Source organism: Centropristis striata, chromosome 12, assembly GCF_030273125.1.
Source record: "Centropristis striata isolate RG_2023a ecotype Rhode Island chromosome 12, C.striata_1.0, whole genome shotgun sequence".
In the NCBI taxonomy this organism is placed as follows: Eukaryota; Metazoa; Chordata; class Actinopteri; order Perciformes; family Serranidae; genus Centropristis; species Centropristis striata.
In genome coordinates, this window is record NC_081528.1 from 23,084,495 (window position 1) to 23,107,883 (window position 23,389).

General features: G+C 38.4%; 1 protein-coding gene across 1 annotated transcript; it reads left to right on the forward strand.

Moving 5' to 3' along the window:
• The first annotated feature begins 249 nt into the window (after nt 1–249).
• Nucleotides 250–23,044, forward strand: lonrf1 (LON peptidase N-terminal domain and ring finger 1). Its single transcript, XM_059346268.1, has 12 exons — nt 250–1,069; nt 7,754–7,872; nt 8,322–8,444; nt 10,363–10,551; nt 11,223–11,349; nt 11,537–11,612; nt 12,316–12,430; nt 13,523–13,644; nt 13,789–13,947; nt 17,020–17,182; nt 17,299–17,448; nt 19,631–23,044. The coding sequence occupies exons 1-12, from the start codon at nt 772–774 to the stop codon at nt 19,778–19,780; spliced, it is 1,791 nt and encodes a 596-aa protein (XP_059202251.1). The 5' UTR covers nt 250–771; the 3' UTR covers nt 19,781–23,044.
• Nucleotides 23,045–23,389: the final 345 nt, after the last annotated feature.

Genomic DNA, 23,389 nt, shown 5'->3' on the forward strand with positions numbered 1-23,389 from the left:
TAATTTCAATATCCTGCAGTCTTGAGTTGAAATATTATTACTCCAATGACTAGACGCACGAGACGATCAACCCACACCCCTCCTTGATGTTTTAATTATACCTAATAAAAAGCCCATAACTTTTGTCGCAGAAATTATGTTATGAAACTCTGCATCCTTGGGTTTCACAACAGGGCGGAAAGCCATTCTTTTAGCCAATCGCAGAGCTCGCTGCTGCATCACGTGGTCTTTATTTATGTAATGTAATGGTGTCACACAGTAACCCAGCTTTGTGGCTGTAGACACGTCGCAACAGGGGTTAAAAGCGGACTTGGACTACTATAAAGAAAACAAATATTAATGGGAAATTATTTTTGCCGTGGTTCGTGCGGCGTGTATGGAGTTTGGAGCAGCGAGGAAAGCAGCGCGTTGAAGTGGAGGCTGAGTTTTGCTTTATTCAACCCAGGGAAGACGTTATGTGTCCCAAACCAAAGACTAAGTTAGGGCTGCAAATGGATAGTGTCAATGGGTTCATTTTTATCCTTAACGGAAAATTGTAAGGTGAACAAATGTTTAAAATTAGCAGTAGCTTAGCTGGACAGAAAGCGGTCGGGTTGGAGCAGATGTGATCAAAGAAGGGACACATTGACTGGATCGCTAGTTGTCAGCGTTATTTAAATGGTCCACGCAATACTATTACACAGACAAGTCGCTCCGTCCGCATTGCTTTGACGAGAAAAGGCAACAATTCTTCCCGTGGGACGTTTTTTCCGGTGTCATAACCCATCCACCATGGATCTGCTGGAGTGTCCGCACTGTCTCTTCCTGATGTGCGAGCCGGTGACCATGTCGTGCGGTCACACGTTCTGCCGGAGATGCGTGGGGGGTTACCTCCCGTCCAAATGCCCGTGCTGCAAAGAGAGGTTAAAACAAAGAGAGGTGAAAGGCATGAAGAACAACGTTTTGCTCATCAGTGTCGCGGAGAAGTGCTGCCCCGACGAGACAAAGACGAAGTGCCATATACAGGAGAGACTCAAAGCCAGCGAGTTCACGGAAGCTTTACGCATCGCCAACGAGGGGCTAAGCTTAGGTAAGGGTCGCATGCATGCATAACAACATTACAATAGCAGCCACGATCCATGTGTTTGTTTGTTAAATGTTCGGGTTCAGTGCTGGAGGAATGTCTGCAGGGCTGCCTGCAGGAGCAGTTACCTGAGATCACACTTTCAGCAAGTAAGGAGGCAGACTGTTTGGAGTCGTACTTTTACGCACTGCTCACAGTTTTGGCTGGTGCCCAATGCTGGTGACTGATGGTGCATCCCGATCTGCTCTCCTCAACACAGTCATAATGCGCGCAGCAGTGAGTTACAAGAGGTTCGATGACAGAAAAGAAGGGAAACTTGGTGTCTAAAGCACAGATCTGGATTCACTTATGCAAAACACTTAAACAGATGTTATGCAGCATGAGAAAGATGCAGTGCAGAAAGTTAACATGCATTAGTCTGATGTTGTCAGTCACACACAGTATAAGAGTCAGTAAAAGCAGCTTAAACAGATGTCAGAAAACTATATATATATATATATATATATATATATATATATATATATATATATTGGACACAGGCCCGATTCCTGAGTTTATAGCATGCTTTCTCTACATCTCTGCAGTCAGATCATGGTTGGGAAAGGAGGGACAGGATTAATAGAATGTGATGTAATATTTTCATAGGATTCAATGCAAACAGATATTCTCTACTACCATATCTGTACAGTTACTGATCCTCTCCCTCTTGACCTCGTTTTCTTCATGCAGCAGCGAGGAGGTAAGAGGGACAACTTCTGCCCTAGATGAGTTTATCTAGTCAGTAGGTGTCCTGGGGATCGTAGGAGTGTTTGTGCTACAGTGATTCAGCGAACTGTTGAATTAACTGCAATCTCCGCTTACCCATTAAATAATGCTGCTTCCCTTCCTCCAGCCCTCAGCTTGCGTAATGATCTCTGGGCAGATTTGTTTACATCACTTTCTCTTCTGTCATTGGAGGTTTGAGGATTTGCCTTGACTTTTAAATTACAGGCATCGTTAAGCAATTGAGGCCTGTACACTGCCCATAAACATGGCTTGACTTTTTAGGTAATAGTGACTCTTTGAACCTTGAATGCACATGTGCACATGTTGGTGTTGCAGGTGTTTTTGAAGTATTTTTTTACTTGACACATAACAGCAGAGTTAAACATCAACAGAAATTGTAAGCGATTGTATGTATACAACATTAACGTAGCAGTATAAGCACATGCAATTCATTCTTTGGTTTAAACTTCTCTGGATACAAGTCTAACCTGATGCTTCATTCATAAACCACTTTCATTTCCAAAGCATTTTTCTGATCATTTCCAAGAAGTTTCCTGAAAAGAACTACATAAGTGGGTGATTTTTAATTGGAAAACAGAGACAGGGTTCAGCTTGTACACTTCCAGTTAATTAATTCCAACTAATTGCTCGTGTAACTCAGAGAGCCTTGTAGTCAGGTCACTGCAGGGCAGCTTGACATGCAAATATATGAAAGTAAACAATTCAACCGTCGCCTGAAATGGCACTTCTGATTTCCACATGGGTACACTTCTTCTAATTCAGATTACCAGATTTATTTATAGGTAGATAATTATGCCAACATGGGCTATATATATTAAGATTAATTTCAGTAAAAAAGCAATCTCTGTAATCCAGACATTCAGTATCCCCACATAGCCTAAATGGTAGGGTCCTTTGTTTCATAACTTCACTTTTTTGCCATTGTGAGAATTGGACTATGAGATTTGCAGTCAAATCTGGCTCCTCAGATCAAATCTACAGTCTACAATGTCATTTAGCAGACGCTTCTATCCAAAGTGACATACATATGTACAAATCTCAACTAATAGACTATTGAAATCACCCATATATAGTATACCTATAAATATAAAAATATCCACCACACATGGGATGATTATGTCACGTAACTGCTGAGGAGACTGGCACAGTTTTGGTCCAACTCAGGTACTGAGTTTAACATACTGTATACAGACTGAAGTTTTCAGTGATGAATGAACAATGAACATAATTAATTTTGACATAAATTAAGATTTTCTGTCCTATTCATATTTCCCCTGGATTTGTACCACAGTCTATAGTTTAAAGTATAAAGTTAGTATAATATTACTCGGAAATTACAATCACAATTATATTGTCCACCTTAGAAATGAGAAATGATTGTATGATATTTATTATAAATCATTCTGCATTAAGAGTACTTTTATTAATGATTCTATAAGTGCAATTACCTGATACTTTTGTATATTTATGGAAGTCATCTTTGTATACTGCATCCACATTATATAGCAGTTTTGCTTTTTGGTTTTGCTTTTATTGACTTTATCCCTTTTGTCCAGTTTCTGTGTAATTATTATTGCAAACTGATCATGGGTATTAATATGGTTATCAACTGAGTAATAGTTTTGCAGTTAAAATTATATCCTGTACCAGTATTTGTGGATATGGATCAAGAAGATGGTGTTAAATAAGATAAAGAAAAAGAAACCCCTGGCAATATAATGTGAAATGTTTCATTTACATTTGAGCTTTAAATAATGAACTAAACCAACGGTAGAACATGTAAACAATTTGACACATGACCATAACTGATTTAATTTGAAATTTGCATTTATTTATTTAACTCATATATTCACCTAATAGTAAAACACAATAACTCAGACGGCGTCCAAAGCAGCAGAATGGTAGAGCGAGCCAGCTGAAGAAGCCCTGCACCCTGCGAGACCATGAAGCTGGAGGAACAGAGACTGGTTCTCTGGTGGGTTCTGAGCCCTCTTCTATGCTTGTATCCTCCCAGTCCTGAACATCAGTAATGTGAGGAGGTTCTGTAGGGGACGTCTGAGGAGCTGGTGGAGGGGACATCTCAGCAGAGTTTGTCTCTGGTCTGGAGGTGGGCTGCTCTGTTACAGCTGGGCTGCTGCTCAGAGCGTCCTGCACTGCAGTAATGATCACAGGTTCAACAGGAGGGGTCAGTGGAGCCGGAGGAGCTGGAGTCACAGCAGAGTCTGGTCTGGTCCCAAGGCTGGGTTCATCATTTTCTTCCTCACTGGTTTGAACATTAGGAATACATTGAGGTTCAGCAGGAGGAGTCAGCAGAGCTGGAACCACAGCAGGAGAGTCTGGTTCTCTGGTGGGTTTTAGGTTTTCACCAAGGCTTGGCTGATCATTTTCGTCATCTCTGGTCTGAAGATCAGAAATACATGGAGGTTCAGCAGGAGGGGACACAAGAACAGGAGCAGCAGCAGTTTCTGGTTCTTCTGTGGGTTCTGGGTCATTCTCCAGGTTGGGTTCATCATTTTTATCTTCATTGGTCCCAACATCAGAAACAGATGAAGGTTCAGCAGGGGGGGTCATAATAGGTGGAACCACAGCAGAGTCTGGGTCTCTGGAGGGTTCTGGGTCATTTTCAGTACAAGGTTTGTCACATTCGGCTTTCCTGGTCTCAACATGAGTAAAGGATGGAGGTTCCACAGGAGGGGTCAAAGCAGGTGGAACCACAGCAGAGTCTGGGTCTCTGGAGGGTTCTGGGTCATTTCCAAGGCCAGAATTGTCTCTTTCATCCTCCCTGGTCTCAACAACAGTCATGGATGGAGGTTCCACAGGGGGTGCTGGAGAGGCTGGAACAGCAGCAGAGTCTGGTTCTCTGGTGGGTTCTGGGTTGTTCTCCAGGCTTGGTTTGTCATATTCATCTTTCCTGGTCTCCACATCAGTAACAGATGGAGGTTCCACAGGAGGTGCTGGTGAAGCTGGTGGAGTGGACACCACAGCAGGGTTTGTCTCTGGACTGGGTGTCACAGTCAGGTTGGAGTCTTCCTGGACTGGAACGGTAGCATGAGGTTCAGCAGCAGGACTCAGAGGAGCCGGCACTTTGGGGCTCTTGGGATGAAACATCTCACAAATCTGTTCCGCTGCAACATCAACAATTTCACTGAGCAGCTCTGGTGAGAAGCTCTTGATCCTGTTCACCAGGATGTGGAGTGGGTGCGTCTGTCTGATGGTTGTCAGGATGGACAGGACCACGTCGTCCCTGATGGAGCGGGAGAAGGTGGTCTGACCTTCCACACCGGTGAGAGCGCCAGTGACTCGGTCCAAGACGGCCTTTGTAACCCCAACAGACATTGTGCTGAGTTTCTGGGAAGGCATGTTTAAGAGGGGACGGCGAGGAAGTGCCCAGAAGCCCTGCAGGACTCTGGGGACAACTTCCAACACCACCTCTTGAGGACTGAGGACTTTGGAGCTGGGAGCCACGTGATTGGTTCTCAGGATCTTGGCGTACTTCAGCGCCGCGTTGAAGAGTTTAGGATGTCTGTGGATTACAGTAAAAAAATACATTTAAAATCATTCAGAAGAATCACAGAGATATTAAAATAACTGCAGCTTAACTGTTAATAAATATGAGTCAATTGTAACTTACTGAAATTTTGGAGGTAAGGGCTCTGAGGAGTTGAGGAGCATCTGGGCTTCAAACTCAATGTCCCTCATCTTGTTGCTCATATTTACTGCCCACACCTGAAACAAGGAATTATATATGAAGTGCAGTTTGGAGATATTTTGAGGATAAATCAGCATCATTTACTCCAAACTCCTGAGAGTCTTCTCAGGGTTGTTGTCTTACCAGCATCAGCAGAGGTTTGGCGTCCTCCTCATCAAAGTCCTCCAGTTCAAACTCCCAAAGGCTTCAGACAGAAACAAACACAAGCTTTATTTTACTGTTACTCTCAACATTATGAGAGTATTATTAATGAGACATGAGCAGACTGTGAGGTCTATATGTGTGTCAGTAACTCACCGTTCTCTTAGAGTATTCTTGCTTTCTTCCATGAGAAAGTGGATCATGTCTTCAGGAGTCACCTGAGATGGGATCTGGTAAGCTTCCTGAAGCATGAGCAGTTCTCTCAGCAATGCAATCTAAAAAACATAAAGGAGATGAGTCATCTTTGAACATGGCAAGACAGAGTTTGTCATCATTGACCTGCTAGTTTCTACAACTGTGAGCTTGGGAGGACAGTAGTCTTACCTTAGACTTGTAGCTGTTTATGTTCCAGCAGAGCTGCAGAGCCCGATCATAAATGGGTGTATCAAACAACACCTTTAAAGCAAAGAAGACGTGTTATTTTTAGTTTAAGTCACATTTCTAAAAACACATGTGAAAATGTTGAACTCCAGTAAAGACAGAAAGTGTGTCACTTACCCTGATGGGTCTGTAGACTCCTCTACTTCCTTCAATGAACTCCATTGAGAAGTTGTTGCTGTATATCACAATACACAACAAACAAAACAGGCAAAACGACAATGTAAAAATTCACAGGTTTAAGTTCAACGATAGATGCGAAAAGCAGTCTGACACGGTTGATCTCTCTGGCACAAATGAGCAGAGTGTGTTCTGAGTGAAGAGATCTGAGCTCCAGAGAGAATCTGACTCAGGATTCTAGAGTTCTAGAACCAAAATTAACATATGTCAAACATTCTGGAAGGTCACAAAGGAAACACAATTTAAAACCACTTATGAGAAACTGTTGTGAAATTATTTATTTATACATAATATATCAAATAGTGTATGTATATATCATATATGAACCCCAGTGATGGTGCCATTGATTACATGCCAAGAATTTTGTTCCCCATTAAAATCCTCTGCCATATTTTAAGACTGGTGATATTCTGTATTTTTGTAATTGTCAGCAGTCCAATGAAAAGGCCAAGGACAAAAATTAATTATACCTACCCAACAGACATTGCCTGGGAAGTGCTCCATTTAAAAACACACAAATTTGCAACACATGTTCCTTTATTACTACGAATCAAAAAATCCTGTTTTACCTTGAATTTGGGGGAGAATTGTCCCTTTAACTACATCTATACTACAACAGTATATAGATCCATTACACACAGAATAAAACATTTCTTGTCTTAATTTATTTAATTTCTTCTTCTAATTATAATGATTATGGCTTACATTAAATGAAGACCTCAACTTTAGTGTCTCAAACATTTTTAATATTACAAAGATCAATTTTAAAAAGTATGTTTAATATGGAAACGTTGCCTCTGAAAAGTATGTCCATCTATATGACTCAATACTTGGTTGGGGCTATTTGACTTGAACTACTGGAAATGGACTTTTCCATCATATTGAGATGCACCTGTGTGTGTATATATATATATATATATATATCACTAGTGGATGTAGGGTCTTGCTCGTCTTTTGTTGGTATTTTTATTTTATACTATTTATTTATTTAAAAAAATCTTGATTCTATTTGATTTTATTATGCTATTTTTATTATCTTAATCAGTTTACTCTTTACTTATGCGGCTGAAACACCTGAATTTCCACCATGGGGGATCAATAAAGGAATATCTTATCTTATGCGATATCTAAACTCACCTTTAACCATTATTTTGCACCAATCTGACACCTGTTACATAGGGGTTTTTGCTAATTTTATATGGTATTGTTTCTGGAGAGCTTGTATGAATTGCACTTTCACACTGGTACAATGGATGTGACTAAGAAAAAGCATTGAGCAGAACCACTTGTTTTGCAAGCTGCTCCATTACATGGTGAATGTTTGTATGAAGAAAGGCGTGTAAACAGATTGTAAGCAGTGAAGCCACAGCTCTTCAAAGAGCTGTTCAAATTATATCTCCTCCTTTTCTTAATCCCTCTTTTGTTTGCCTCCTCAGTCCCAGATGATCAGAGTTTGAAGTTGTACAGAGCTGAAGCTAACTGGGGCCTGATGCGTTTCTCTGATGCTCTGACAGACCTCGATTACCTCTGCTGCCTTCGTCCTAACTGGACTGAGGTGAGAGACATGGACGGCGTTGCTGAGACACTTACGTCACACTTTTATTGTGCCTTTTCCAACATGAAATTTGTTAAAGTTATCCATTCACAATACCAAATTTAAAGCTTCCCTTCATGTTCAGTTTGCTGAGTTTACCCCAACATGCGTGTTATAACATACACACGTAACCAGTAAAAAGAGTCAGCCTATTTATTTTATTTTTAGATTTTATCTAATAGTGCACACTGACCTCTTTAGAGCATTTTTTTGCTGCCTGTATTGGTGTTATGTCATTTACAATGTTATGCAAACTGCTACTTATGTCATGATGTCGTTTAACCACTTCATGCCAGTGGGTGGCTCGCTGCGAGTGAAGAATTGTTATGTTCCCTGCAGTGAGATGCTGAAGATGTGTCATTCACTCACACAGGCGATGATGTGCTGATGTCACTTTCCTGTCTGTGCAGGGCTTCTTTCGTAAAGGGAATGTACTGCTGGAAATGGGTCAGCAGACAGACGCCCTCATCCAGTTCCACCGTTGCCTAAAACTCCAAGCTGACTTTGTCCCTGCAAAGAGCCAGATCAAAAAGGTTTGTTGATCTTACCGTCAGCTCATCAGAGAGGCATTTAATGTAAAGTTACATGGAATTATACAGTTACACTGCAAAAAAGGGATGTCTAAAAACCGACTAAAAACACTAAATCTGAGGGAAATACTTTATTTCTTAAATTAAGATTATTAAATCTAGAAATGAGCATGTTGAATGCTTAAAATAAGAAATTAACTCTTAAAACAAGATAAATTAAAGGTGCAAGCAGCGATGAACTGGCCCGAGCATAGTGCACTGCAAATGATTTGTTTCTTACCAAGATAAAAAAAAACTTTAGATTTAGAAGTGTTAGAAAATGTATTCATATATAAGCGTTCAACATGCATATTTCTCATTCAACAATCTTCAACAATCAACAATCTTAATTTAAGAAATCTTGTCAAGTGAAATAATCTGTCCATGCAACAAGATCATTTTTATCTTGTTTTTAGACACCCCCTTTTTTGCAGTATACATATGTAATTTTAGCAGTTGTGGAATGTAACTAAGTACATTTACTCCATAACTGTACTTCAGTACAATTTTGAGGTGCTTGTACTTGTACTTGACTATTTCCATTTTATGTAACTTTATACTTTTCACGCCACTGCATTTAGCTGCCAGCTTTCGTTACTTATCAGGTCAAGATTTGATATGAAAAACCGGATCAATTTTGACATTTTATTAAACCTCATATCAGTATATTAAGTAGTTAAAAGTATGCCTATTTTTACAAAATTAAAACATTTCCTTACATAAATGCATCAATAATAATTATAATCCAGTCATATATTAAGAATATATATAACAATCTAAGTGGGCTATTCTGCATAATGAGTACTTTAATTTAATTAAGGGATCTGAAAGTTTTTCTGCAAAACTGAGAGTGAGATGCAGACTGACAAGGAACAAGGAAGTTACCCTGAAAGCCTTTTAGAGTTAAAGCTGCAGTATAAACACATTGCCTCATTGTATAACTAACGTACCTGCACATTACATATATACATTGCATATAGATTTATGATTTGATCAAAATGCTCAGTTCCATACATGATGAGTCTGAGTTTATTCATTTTTTAATAATTTATTTTTTCATTAGAGGTCCCATTATGGTTCACATGTTCAGATGCCAAACTATAATAACTAGTTATTAAATAATAACTCTAGTTAGTATACAGAATAGTTCCTTTATTTTTTTTGTTAAGGGCTGTGGTAAATAAAATTAATTAACTTCAATGTATTGATATGCACTTTAATGACACTTTTTAATTGCAGGTTGACTTCCAACAATAAGAAAAATAAAAAATGTAATTTAGTGGTTGATAAATTGTTTCACTCCTCACTCCCTTCTCTCCTTCAGCAAAAAACAGACTCAAAGAAACCAGCTGTCCTCACTCCCTAATCACAGGAGGAGGATGGCCTGGCTAGGAGGAGGGACCTGAGCAGCAAAAAATAATTATAATCAATAATATTAGTTAACCTACAATAGTCATCAGCATCCCCAAAATACAAAGAATTAATAGGCTCCAACATTCTCACCGTGTTCAAAAAACAGATTGCTCTCATACAAAGGTATAAGATACTGGAGTGGTGGATGAAATGCCCCATTAGCTTGTTTAAAGTTCAAGTTATGAGGAAAAACGCATACAGTTCAGGCTTTTATTCCTAAAGAAAATATTATATTGCACTCCAAAAGTTACCCGGGCCACAGCCCCCCTGGTCCCCACTTTTCTGCAGTTTATGACTAGAAGTATTGATACTTTAAAAAAAAAAAAGTCATCTTCATTAAACAATATAATTTATAATGTAAAATAAAGTTAAGAAGTGTATCCACTGTTTACATCCACATTTAACTTTAATTGTAATTTCACACATTTGCCTTAATACCTTTATGTCATGACGTGGATTCAAATGGTAGATTCTGGAGGCAGAAGGCGTGGCAGTGCCAGACGAGGTGTCCTGCACGTTACAAGTGGTGTCCGAGTACCTGAAAGGGCCCTGCCCCATTACCAGCCTCAGTGGCTCCCAGGGGCCAACTCACCCCGAGGGCCTCAAACATCCATGTGGGGATGACAGAGAAGCAAAAGGGAGAAGAAATGCAAACCAGGTAACTGTCTTGCCTTATCTCCGGATTTAGATGAGGACTAAATTGCTTTACTTACCCCTTTACTTCTTTGTGTAAGCTGCTATCCCCCCTTTACTTTTAGCTTTCTCTATTTATTTATTCTTGCTGTCTTTTTAAGTCCTGGTTATGTATATGTCCACGCTGTGATGGATGAACAGACAGCTTACACACACACACACACACACACACACATATATATATATATATATATATATATATATATATATATATATACATACATACATGTTTTTTTGTTTGTTCTTGTTTTTTGTGTGTGTTTTTTTCTTCTCTGTTTCAAGGATTGTCTGTCTGTTGTTGTATATGTGGGTGGGTATGCGTGTGTGCTGTCTGACTGTGTGTATACGTGTGTCATATATCACTGTTTGGTTCTGACCTGAGTGGGATGGGTGCGTGGGAGGAGGGAGGGGTAATGGATGTGTTGTCATACTACTTGAAGAGCTGTACCATTAGCTGTCACAATGTTTGTCACTTGTTGAAAATTATTCATAAAAAGAGGGTTTTTTTTAAAAAAAAAAAGAAGAATTGCTAACCAGGTAAGCTCTGCACACTGGGGTGAGGAGAACGTTAACAGCTCTTGGTTATGTAATGTAAGCAAAGTGAAAATCCTAACTGATGAAACTGTTTGTCTTCAGGGCTCCAAGGTGAAGCATGACACGGGTACAGAATGCTGCCTCAGCCTCTGCCAGGCGGTTTCCTTCCTCCCTGCTGCTGAAGAGGACGAGGAGATGATGATGAGGAAGGAAGACGGGCATGGCAGGGGTACATACACACAAACACATTTACTATAAATTGACTTGAATCCTCATCATCATTGTCCAACATGAATCATCTTTGCCACTGTCGACACAAACAGCTTCACTATAAACAGCCAGCAGATGCTCTGAAAATAAATGTCAGCTTTTTTTCATCACAAAGCTTAAAAGTGACCGTCTTCTCTCTCTTTTAGGTGAAAGTGGTCACAACAGGGAGAAAACTCTGAGTGTTCTCACTGTATCAGACTTTGAGTGCCCTCTCTGCATCAGGTCAGTGTCCTGGAATATTCACTCTGATCAATAATGCATTGCTGTCTGTACCTTGTCTGCTGTAGTGTCGTATATCAGGCTGATTCTTTGTTCCTCTATCTGGTGGTTAATGTTTAGCACTGTGATATGTGTGATATGCACCAAAATACTCAGCAAATTGGCAGCTACTGTACAATCAGTGTGCAAACAGTGTGTAAGTTTCATCATTAAAACATGCTTAAAGTGATGATCCATGTTGCATTTTAATGCCTCATAGGTGCAGTGTGCTCACTTGAACTCCTTTGTATTTTTGGGTAGATTAATCTACAACAGTGCATCATATTATATAGGATCAGCATATGTTTGTAGCATGGCTGTTGTTTGGCCACCAAATCAGAAATCTCAACAGATAAAAGAACACTTCACACTTCAGTTTGTCGTGACTATGAGAAACTGAAGTGTGAAATCAAGTTATCTGGCGATATCTTGCTTTTACTGACAGGAACATGTAAAAATTAACCAAAGCTGTCATGCAATTGCAGTGCAGTAAAAAGAACACTTTTTCGCCTCTGAGATATACTGGAAGAATTAAGTAAAGTGCAAATACCTTACATTTTAACTTAAGTACATCACTTGAGTAAATGTATTTCTGTACATTCCACCATTGTGAGGAAATATAACAAGCTCTGCTGTTAGAACTTGTGTCTTTCTCTGTCCTCTGAAGATTGTTTTTTGAGCCAGTCACCACTCCCTGTGGTCACACCTTCTGCAAAAACTGCATAGAGAGGAGTCTGGACCACAACCTCCGCTGTCCACTCTGCAAACAGCCACTGCAAGAGGTAACCACCTACAGACACTGTCACACTGTCATCTATTATTAACTCAATGTGAAAAAGGTTGCAAGATCCTGTTTTTAGCACCTGAATGTCTCCACTTTCAAAGCAAATTAATTTATAATACTTTATGAGTTTATTGTTGCTGCATTATCACAATAACACCAAACTTAGCTCAGGAAGGGAGAGACATAGCAGCAGCTTTGTGACAGTGTGGAAAAATTATTATCTTCCCTCATCCGCTAACAATTTCCCATTACAGAGTCAACATCAGTTTAAAATCCTCTTAATCACCGATAAATCCCTCCATGGTCTTGCTCCACTCTATATTTCGGAACTCTTAACCCCCCACTCCGCACCGAGATCCCTCAGATCTGAAAACCACATGCTGATAAACGGTCTAGGCTCAAGACAAAGGGAGATCACACCTCTACTGTTTTAGCTCCAACGCTTTGGAACAAGCTCCCCCTCAGTATCTTTTTTTTTTTTTAAATTAAAAAAACACATGTACAGACTGGCATTTGTGCAATAATTCTAATGTTTTATACATATTTTAATTTTTGTTTCTATTATTTTATCTGATGCTAGTTCACTGTTTTGATGATGTTCTCTTATTTTTGTTTTAACTGTTGTATTGCCTCAATTATATTATATTTTGTGAAAAACCTTGTAACCCTGGTTTTGAAAGGTGCTATATAAATAAATGAATAAATAAATAAATAAATAAAATAACAGGACAAGGTAATGTCATGGTTCCTCATTCATGTTTTGCTATGATAAATGATCACATCTGTTATAAATAATACTGTCATAACAACTGTGAGTACGCATTTATGTGCTCACAGACACAGCTGATACCACATAAATCACCAAAAAAAAACAACAACAAAAAAAACAAGGAAGACAAAAAACAACAACATAATCGCACTGAAACAGACCAAGATACAAAATCAAGCTAATGCATCCTGATAAACACAAACACGACATGTTAACAGGCCAGACAACCTGAAAAACACAACAAAATAAAAGAAATAAATTAAAGACACAAAATCTGTGAGTTGTCATCATGGCTGATTGCTCTCACTTTTCTCTTTCTAGTTCTTTAAAAACAGGAAGTACAACCCCACGGCTCTGCTTCAGGACATCATGACCCGCCTTTTCCCCTCACAGTTGTCAGAGAGGAAACAGGTCCATGATGCTGAGATGGCTGAACTGTCCAAGTAGGCGCCCACCTCACACAGTCCACACTAGTGATTCATTCTAGCAACTTTATTCACGCCTTGTTCTCACAATCCTCTCTATTGTTTTTTCTCTCCCTGTCTCCATCTTTTTTGTCTCGTCTCTCCCCTCTTCTGTGTCTGCAGTCTAACTAAAGACATCCCTATATTTGTCTGCACGGTGGCCTACCCTGGAGTGCCCTGCCCGCTGCACATCTTTGAGCCTCGATATCGGCTGATGATGCGTCGCTGCATGGAGACCGGCACCAAGAAGTTTGGCATGTGCAGCTATGAGCACGGCAAGGGGTATGCAGTTTACTTTTGTTTCACTTGTAGATTTGCCTAGATAATAACGTTAAAACTTAATTCTTGTGCCTAACTTCAAAAAAATTGCTCTGTTGTCAAAAATGCCCATTTTAAAAAACGGGCCTAAATTATACTTATAATATTTTCTACTTGCATGTTCACTCATTTTTTTTAACCAACATCCTAATTGTTACTACCAAATATTCATTTTCAGAACTTTAAACCTTTAAATGCCAGTTTGTTAAGATAAGGCCAGTGGTGAAATTACTCCATTGCAAGTAAAAGTCCTGCATTTAAAACTTACTGAAGTAAAAGTACAAAAGTATCAGCATCAAAATGTACTTAAAGTATCAAAAGTAAAAGTACTCGTTATGTAGAATTGAACCACTCAGATTGTTAAATATATTCTGAATATATTATTAGATTATTTGTATTAATGCTTTTATGTCACTAGTGTTTTAATTTTGTAAATTCAGGCATCATTTAAATATTTAATAAACTGTTTTTTAAGATTTCATTAAAAAAAGTATAATAACTTTAAATTGATCATACAATTCATGTTAAATCTCGACCTGTAAAGTGACTAAAGCTGTCAGCTAAATGTAGTGGAGTAAAAAGTACAATATTTGCCTCTAAATGTAGTGGAGTAGAAGTAGAAAGTTACATAAAATTGAAATACTCAAGCAAAGTACAAGTACCTCAAAATTATACTTAAGCACAATACTTAAGTAAATGTACTTAGTTACTTTCCACCACAGTAAAATGCTACTGTTGTTTTAATAATAACCAAAAAAAATTTAACGTATAGTGAATACAAGGGGGGTTTTGATGATTTTGCTGCATTGCATCAAAAACCTCAGTGCCCCATAACACAGCAGCAATACCTCATACCCCATAGGGTAAATGTCTCAATCTGGTGGAAAATATTAAAACTTTTGTTTTGAAGCCAGAGCTCTGGATATAAAGCCTGTTATATTAGAATGAATGTTTGTACAGTGTAATGGGCACGGGATCAAAAAGTGTGCTTTTTAATGGGGACATTTTTGTCCTTATATGTCTGAGTATCTTTATTTTGGCTACACAGTTTATTATAGACCTATTATAGGAGCTAAGCTGGAGATTCCAAATAAAAAAAAACAAACAAAAACAAAACTCACGCTCTTGCCAAACGTAAAAAATGAGAAAAAAGGAGACTGTGTTTGACATTTACATAACTGTGAAGCTCACAGCAGGCTAGGTGGAGCCTGGTGGGGTTTGTCAGCAATGCGAGCACAAGGGAGCAGCACAGTGGACAAAGGTTAAATCGGTCATCAGTGACCCTGAGTGGGTGGGAAATAGCAGCATGGTCACCAAGCTGGTATGAGATCTGCTGGACACTTCCCTCCACTAGATATTGAAACTAGTTCCACTGTATGTTGTCATGGGTTACAGCTATGCTGTTCTTTATACTTATATTAAAATATGCAAAATAATGTTGAATTAAGACTTTTTGCTTTATTTTGACTTTTTTGCCTGCATCAATTCCAAGATTGCAGCGGAACCCCACTTAAAAAAGGTTTCATTAAAATTCAGAGATTAGTTCCCCTTTACACTATTATATGACCAGGTTTTTCATGTTATTGATGGAAAAACAAACAAAGCCGTTCTTAATACTTTTTAAAGTTCTTGAATGGAGGATAGTAGCCCTGTTTGATGACCTCGGTGATTTCCAAGCAGAGTATCTTTGGTCAGTCGGGGTTTTGCATTTTACATCTAATCAAATTTTATGAAATCATCATAGTAAACTGTGCCATCACAATTAATTGAAAACATCTTAAAAAAACATCATAGTATACTATACCATCCAAATTTCATGAAATGACAGCATAGTATGCCTTAAATATGTCATAAAGTATGCTGTGGCATAGTTGAGAACCAGATAGAATAATAATTACAATTGTAACCTGTCACTTTGAAAATGTAAACTTATATCTGTTTTACATTTTTTATCTATATCAGATAGCTTTCTAATGTCCCTACAAAAATTCACAAGATAAACATAACACAAACCATGAATTCATGTTCATCAATTTAGACTTCTTGTATTAATCAAATTAAACCTTCATAATTTGTAATAAATAGTAAAATCTAAGGACTAAGATGAGGGGTGATTAAATAAGGGATAAAGTGGCAATATAAAAGAAGAAAAGAAAGAAGCCTACGAGAGTGTCTTGAAAGGAGACTTATCTTAACAGTGGAACAAGGGCATGGAGGTCCTCAGTAGTATCCAAACAGTCCAAAATCCTTCCAGCTGCTCCAGGGATCCACACCACTCCAACAGGCCTTGTCCTCCAGAAATAATTAATGCTCTGTTTTCTATACGTCCAGAAACTTAACTAAATTTTGAATGATGCTGGTCACTCTCACTCCTCTTCAGTTCTCCTCCATGCTTCTATTATTAGATAATTACCCCTCACAGCTCACACGTGTGTTTCATTTATGCCTTTCCTGTCATGGCGGTAAAGGGCCCTTCTGTTTCTATTTTTTACCCCCTTTCTGCTACAATGGTATAAAACATGGCATTAAAAATCATAGCATGGTCTGCCATACAATGTTTATTAATGACTTTTTTGTGTACGGTTTTGTGTATTAAATAATTGACAAATAAATCTTACTTTTCTTATTGAATTGAGAACTTCAGTGCAAAATGAACTATTATAGAGGAAAAAAATCTATATTTCCAGCTATACACATCAGATTTTCTGAGAAATTCGAGTGAGTTTGTGCTTGATATTTTCACTTTAGACAATGTAATTGTGTGTTACAGTATCTCTATGCATGATTTCATCAAGATATAATTCCACTAAAAGACCAAAAATGATTATTTTGAATTATCACCCTGCTCTATATTACTTACTATAATCCTTTGAAAAAAGACACAAAATATAAAATGTTTGAATACATTTTTGGCTGTTTTTGCACCACAATGAATATAAACACACATTCTGCCCAATTTTTGCTTTGACTAATACAGAAAAAAACAACATTCATAAATAAATAAAGGTGTATGAACTTGTACCTCTTGTGCCTCAGTTTCGCAGACTACGGCTGCATGTTGGAGATCCTCAGTCTGGAGCTGCTGCCTGATGGCCGGTCCTTTGTGGACGCAGTGGGCGGCAGCAGATTCAAGGTGCTGAAGAGAGGTCAGAGAGACGGCTACCACACGGCGGATATAGAGTACCTGGAGGACCTCAAGGTCAGCTTGCAGAAACCGCTAACTACAGCAACACTTGAACAAGATTCACTGGGAATATAAAAACATTGGACCTCTTCTCTCTCTTGACCTTTTGCTTGTGTGTTTGTCTCTGCCAGGTTGAGGGTAGTGAGCTGGAGCTTTTGGAGCATCTCCATGACAGTGTGTACCAGCAGGCTCAGGACTGGTACCAGCGCCTTGGTAGCCGTATCCGTGAGCAGATCGACAGACAGTACGGCTCCATGCCAGAGAAGGGGGAAAACATTCAGGTTAGAATGTGGTTCTTACTGTAGCTCTTGGGGCGCTTTCACAACCCAAAGTTTAGTCCGTTTTAATTGAACTCTGGTGCGGTTAAAAACTTGTTACAGTTCGTTTGATTGCTTGTGAACACTCAAGTCGTAATCTGGTGGGCACCAAAACAACCGATCCGAGACCACTTGAAAAGAGGGTCTAAACGGACCCGAGTGCGGTTCGATTCCACTGTGAACGTAACACGATCAGAATCCAACCCAATTAAAGGAAATGAACCAAAACACAGTGGATTGTGGGCAATGAGATATAGACAGACAATATTATAAAGATGAAATTAGTGTAATTCAGTTTTAACCTGTAGGCTAACACTTGTCTAGGCTAAAGCTAACTTGTCATTGCAGAATCAACATATCACTCAAAATAACTTAGAAGCAGATGGTGGTTGGAGCATTAAGACTCGCCCTCGCTGATTCTACATCTGCAGCACGGGCTCGATTGAGCATTTCTCTCCAAGTTGGTTTAGTCAGAACACCAGAGCAGATAAACACTGGTATAATTAAAGGTACTATGTTTGCGCTCGGTTCCACGTTGCTTTGTTTACATTTTTCACCACCAACTTTTCAACCATTAAGAAATTATAATGCGAGTAGATGTCCAGCCCTCTATCTTCGTAAAGGCCCCTCTTCAAATCTTTTTTTAAAATTTGGTCCACTTACATTCGGCACTGTGAAAGGAACCAGAAATACAAAGCGAACCAAAAGTATAAATTTCACTCTGATTCAGACTAACCAAACAGACTTGGGTTGTGAAAGTGCCCTTAAACAATACATTTCTTATGTCTTTGCAAGTATTTCCTAACTTTAAAGTTAATACAGCCACAGTTTCTACAGTCAAACACAGGTAGTGGCTATTAAAACTCACTCCAAGTCATGCATTCTAAACAATCACACAAACTAAAATCCATCATTGTCTTGTTTTTCGTCTATGAATTCTTGCTGAGCCACGCTCCATTCATATTTTATTTTCAGAATAGAATGCATTTGAATCAGTAATTCTTCACAGAGAAAGTGACATCTGGTTTTTACTTTTTCCTTAAACTTCAGTTATTGTTTTATGCTAATGCAGTGCAGTGTTTTCCAGTCAAACTGCACTCAGAGCTCCATTACTGCACAGTGCTAACATTAACTTTAACAGCAATAAAAATAGACGTTATGTTTGTAGGAAAGTAGTTTCAGTTGAATAAGTGGAAAACATTGGCTGGTTGGAATGCAAGAAAAACAAATCTAAACTACACAGTATGCATAAAAAGAGTTTGATTTGTAAAACTTGTCCTGCATATCAGGGCTGTCTTTACATAAATGTTTATCACAACAAAAATCTAATCAGAAAAGCACTCCGTATAGCATGTAAACAAAGGCACAGACATACCAAAAAAGTAGATTACATCCATTTTAAACAGTATGACCCATGTTATATAGTATTACTTATAATAACATGTTCAGGGTCTTCACCTTATCTTTAATGGATAGTTCAGATTTTGTGTATGTTTCCTACAGTAGATGGGCTTATGTGTTCTGCAATGGTGGAAGGTAACATTTACTCAAGTACTGTACTTAAGTAGAGTTTTGAGGTACTTGTACTTTACTTGAGTATTTCCATTTTATGTAACTTCTACTCCACTACATTTTGAGACAAATATTGTACTTTTTACTCCACTACATTAAGCTGACAGCTTTAGTTACCTTTCAGGTCGAGATTTAACATCAAAACATGACATTTAAAATACATTTAAAGTGATTAGATAATTTTATTAAATTAAACCTCATCGCAGTATATTAAGTTGTTAGAATGAGCACTACATTGAGAAATAAAAATGCTGCTTACATAAATGCACCAACAATAATAATGTAATACTATATTTAGAATATATAAAACAATCAGAGTGCGTCCATTCTGCATAACGAGTACTTTTACTTTTGATACTTTAAGTACATTTTGATAATGATACTTTTGTATTTTTACCTAAGTAAGTTATACAATTCAGGACTTTTACTTGTAGTGGAGTAATTTCACAGTGTGGTATTAGTACTTTTACTTAAGTAAGAGATCTGAATACTTCTTCCACCACTGATGTTGTGGTATTAATGCATTTTCATGATAAACATGTTTGTATTCTAATCCTTTGCTATGGTCCTCTAGGCCTCGTCCAACGGTCCAGCCTGGTGCTGGTGGCTGCTGTCAGTCCTCCAGCTGGACCCTGCCTATCAAACCACTGTCCTGTCCCTGACCTCACTCAAAGACCGCTTGGGACACCTCCGCCTCGTCCTGGAGTACTTCTCTCAGAGCTAGACCCCACAGATCAATGGTACTGTGGCCACAACTAGCTCAATGCACACCAATGAATGCATCCACAACACCAGAGTCTGGGGTTTGGAATCTTAAAGTCACAGCTCGAGGCCAAATCACGTGGTCGACAGCAGAAAGAAAGTGCAGTTGTACAGAGTTGGCTTTTTGCTGTTTGAGTTTGCATGTGTTATCTTTCTTTCTCTTCCCCAGGAATTCAAGGGTTCACTGTAGGTTCTAAATACACGTTGCGCCTGCTGCAACAGTTAGAAACACAGGGTTGACCAAAGATGCTTCTAATTTTACATCAAAATTAGTAAATTATTATTTGTTGATCAACTAAATCAGCCCAAAAAAATCCTTAAAATGAGCACTAGGTGTCACTGTTTTTCTCCAGTTGTTATGAAGAACATGCAGCATCAGCCAAGTTAATACAGTACAGCATGCTGCACTGTCATGTGTTGCCTATTCACATCAGACTTTTTGCATTAATATAGCTTAGTTTGGAGTGGGAATAAAATTAATAGCACACAATTTGTAGACACTATTTCAGGACTATGCACATCAAAGGATTGCAGTTATTTGACACTACTTTTAATGCTTATTGTAGTTGCATCTATTGGCCTTGGTAGCCATTGACTATGGCTCGTTTTATACTATTCGATACTCTGAAAAGATCCCTATTTAGTATTAAATATTGCAATAATAATTTATAGTTTAACATGGAATGGCAGCAACTGCAGGATCTTTTTTAATGAATGAAAACTGCTGCTGAGGCTGCTGTCTGGATGCTGTTTGTCATCAGCTGGTGGGAAGAGCCCTCTGTGAAGTGATGACAATGAGAGGCGTAACGGCTTTGTTTTGCAGTATGAACCTGTGTGATTATGTACGGTGATGGCTGCAGCACGGCGTGTCAGCTGTAAATAGGAAGTCATTTCTCTCAGTCGCCATCTTCATTAGCTGATTATTGTGTTTTAAATTTCATATGCCGTGGTGTCAGCACTGATAACAGCCACTGTCATATCCGCTCCCTCAAGGTGCAGTGGTTATAAATAGAGCATCAGTCCAGGACATGGTGTTTAAAGGGATAGTAAGGATTTTTTTTAATGGGGTTGTATGAGGTACTTAAATATAGTTAATGTATTATCTCCAGTAAATGACAGGTGGCACACCACACATTTATCAATGTACTGCTGCAGACAGGGGAAGCAGCAACACATGCAAAAATCATTATCAGTTAAAGTATATGTTATATTTATAATATCTTGACTCCTTTACCTTGCTGTTAGACAGTCCTTTTCAAAGGGGAACTGAAGCTGTTATATCCATTTATGCTCTTTTCAAAGCCTCCATACCCCATTGACAAAACAGTAATTTTACTTATCTGCATAACACAAAAGTTATTGTTGCACCGCTGCCTCAATCACTTATCCTGAATATGTTATTGTGTTATTTTGGTGAATCTAAACTAAACCATTTACTCATACAGTAACATGAAGGAACTCACCAAGTGAGGCAGCGATAGGCCAGTTCAGTGAAATTACTGTGAGGTAAAATTACTGTTTTTGTCAATGGAGTCTGGTGTTTTTAAAAATAGCATAAATGGAAACAACAGCTTCAGTTCCCATTTGTAAAGCACTGTCTAACAGGTAAAGCAGTGAAAATATTATAAATTAAGTAATACAACCCCACTTTTTAAAAAAAACTATCCCTTCAACATTTATTGTGCAGAGGCAGCTGTGAAATAAATCAGCTAGGGTCTGACTAGGGCTAAGCCCCCCTGTGGTGCCTCTGTGTAGGCTGCATCACCTACGTCTGGCCCCTGCTGTGTCTCCCTGTCTATCTGGCCACTCTAGCAACAGTCACGGTGCCTTCGAGTGCCTGCGCCAACTCACCTGGAGACACGCAAGTCTTACAGTTTCAACACCACATATACAGTCAAGGGAAAAAATTGTTAGACCACCCTTGTTTTCTTCAATTTATTGTTCATTTTCATGTTTTCTTGATAACAACTAAAATCATTATCAAGAAAACCATGGAAAATGACTGGATAACAGCTCTTCAATTAAACTCTCATGAGCTGTTTTTGTTGTTATTATTATATTTGTCCAAACAAATGTACCTTTAGTTGTACCAGGCATTGAAGAAAAAGAATTTGAAGAAAAAGTGTGGTATAATAATTTTTCCTGCCTGTATGATAGATTGTGCTTTTTTTGCCATTGATTTTTATTGTTATAGTGCTACATTCCATGGAATGTTGAAACTGCAAAGTTATGTATAGTTAATTTACTAACAAATCCTTTGATAAACGTGCCATAGATATTTCTATGTTATGTGTTTTATAGAAATAGTTAGCTAGATAGCCACCGTGTTTACGTTTGTCTGCACCATGGACTCTGAAGTACAACCCTCAAGCCTTTTGTGTGGCGGACGTTGAACTGCCATCTCTTCATGGCCAACATATCACTTGAAACCATCAGAATGAGTCCACTCTCATAGATACAGTTTGTGTGACAGCAACCCTGCTAGTGTGATATTGAAGATAAAGCTTAGAATAAAAGGGGTATTCATGACACTTAATACGCACAAAAGTGGCTCACTAAAAGGGCGAGACAGTGGACAGATGAGTGGATACTGGGGCAGCATTGGCTACCTTATAAACAGGCTAACCACCAAACTCTGATCGAGGAACTTACACTTTGTTTGAAGGCAAAAAACACTGTTTTTACCGTCTCTTCTGATGGGTTAATCAATCACTTAATGATATGCTAATGCTTTTAAAGCCATCCAGGATTTAAATTGGAGTTGAAGACTTTTAACGTGCCAGTTATCACAACCTGTCTTTAAAGCTAGTATTGTTGATTTCACTGAACAATGACGTGTATCATAAAAGGTCAGTTATCCGCTGCTACCAGGCATGATTAAAGCTCACTCACAAATAAAAAGGGATTGAGATTCTTATAGAATGTTTGAATGACCAGCCTCATAAGCCTTTTCGGTAAACGCATGACTACAAGCCCACAGCCACTGACTTGAAGTCCACTCCACTGCTCAACATCTAGACAGAAAAATATAATAATTTTGCACAGTGAAATAATTTTGTGTGTTTTGTTTCAGCTCTCACATGGTTTTCTCACTTTGTCAAATCATGCATATTAGTGTGTGTCTCTGCTTTTACTTATTACTGCATTTCATTGACTCAAATGGTGATGTATGCTGTACTGCAATCAGTCTCATATTGGTTTACACTTCAAACAGACCTTAAAGGAACAGTTCACCACACAATCAAAATGCTTATGTTTCTCTTAGTTGTAGTGCTATTTATCAATCTAGATTGTGTTTGGTGTGAGTTGGTGGAGTGTTAGAGATACAGGCCATAAAAAATGTGTATTTTTTATTTTTATGGGGTGAACTGTTCCTTCAAATCTCTGTACCAGTGTTCAATTAAATGATAAAATGATAAATATATATTAAAAAATGAATTTTTGAGCTAACAATTGGTTAATTTTATATTTATTTATGTGGTCTCATTTAGACTCTCCTTCACATCCTGGCAGATGTCCATTAGCTATCATTGCAGTATAATTGAAAATGTCCTCCAACACAGTTCAAACT

What these genes read in the sequence shown, in the direction of transcription:
- lonrf1 (XM_059346268.1), top strand. Translation starts at nt 772, where the DNA reads ATGGATCTGCTGGAGTGTCCGCACTGTCTCTTCCTGATGTGCGAGCCG. An exon ending in CAAAGAGCCAGATCAAAAAG is followed by an intron (nt 8,445 to 10,362) that starts GTTTGTTGATCT and finishes TTCAAATGGTAG; the next exon opens with ATTCTGGAGGCAGAAGGCGT. An exon ending in GCAAACAGCCACTGCAAGAG is followed by an intron (nt 12,431 to 13,522) that starts GTAACCACCTAC and finishes TTCTCTTTCTAG; the next exon opens with TTCTTTAAAAACAGGAAGTA.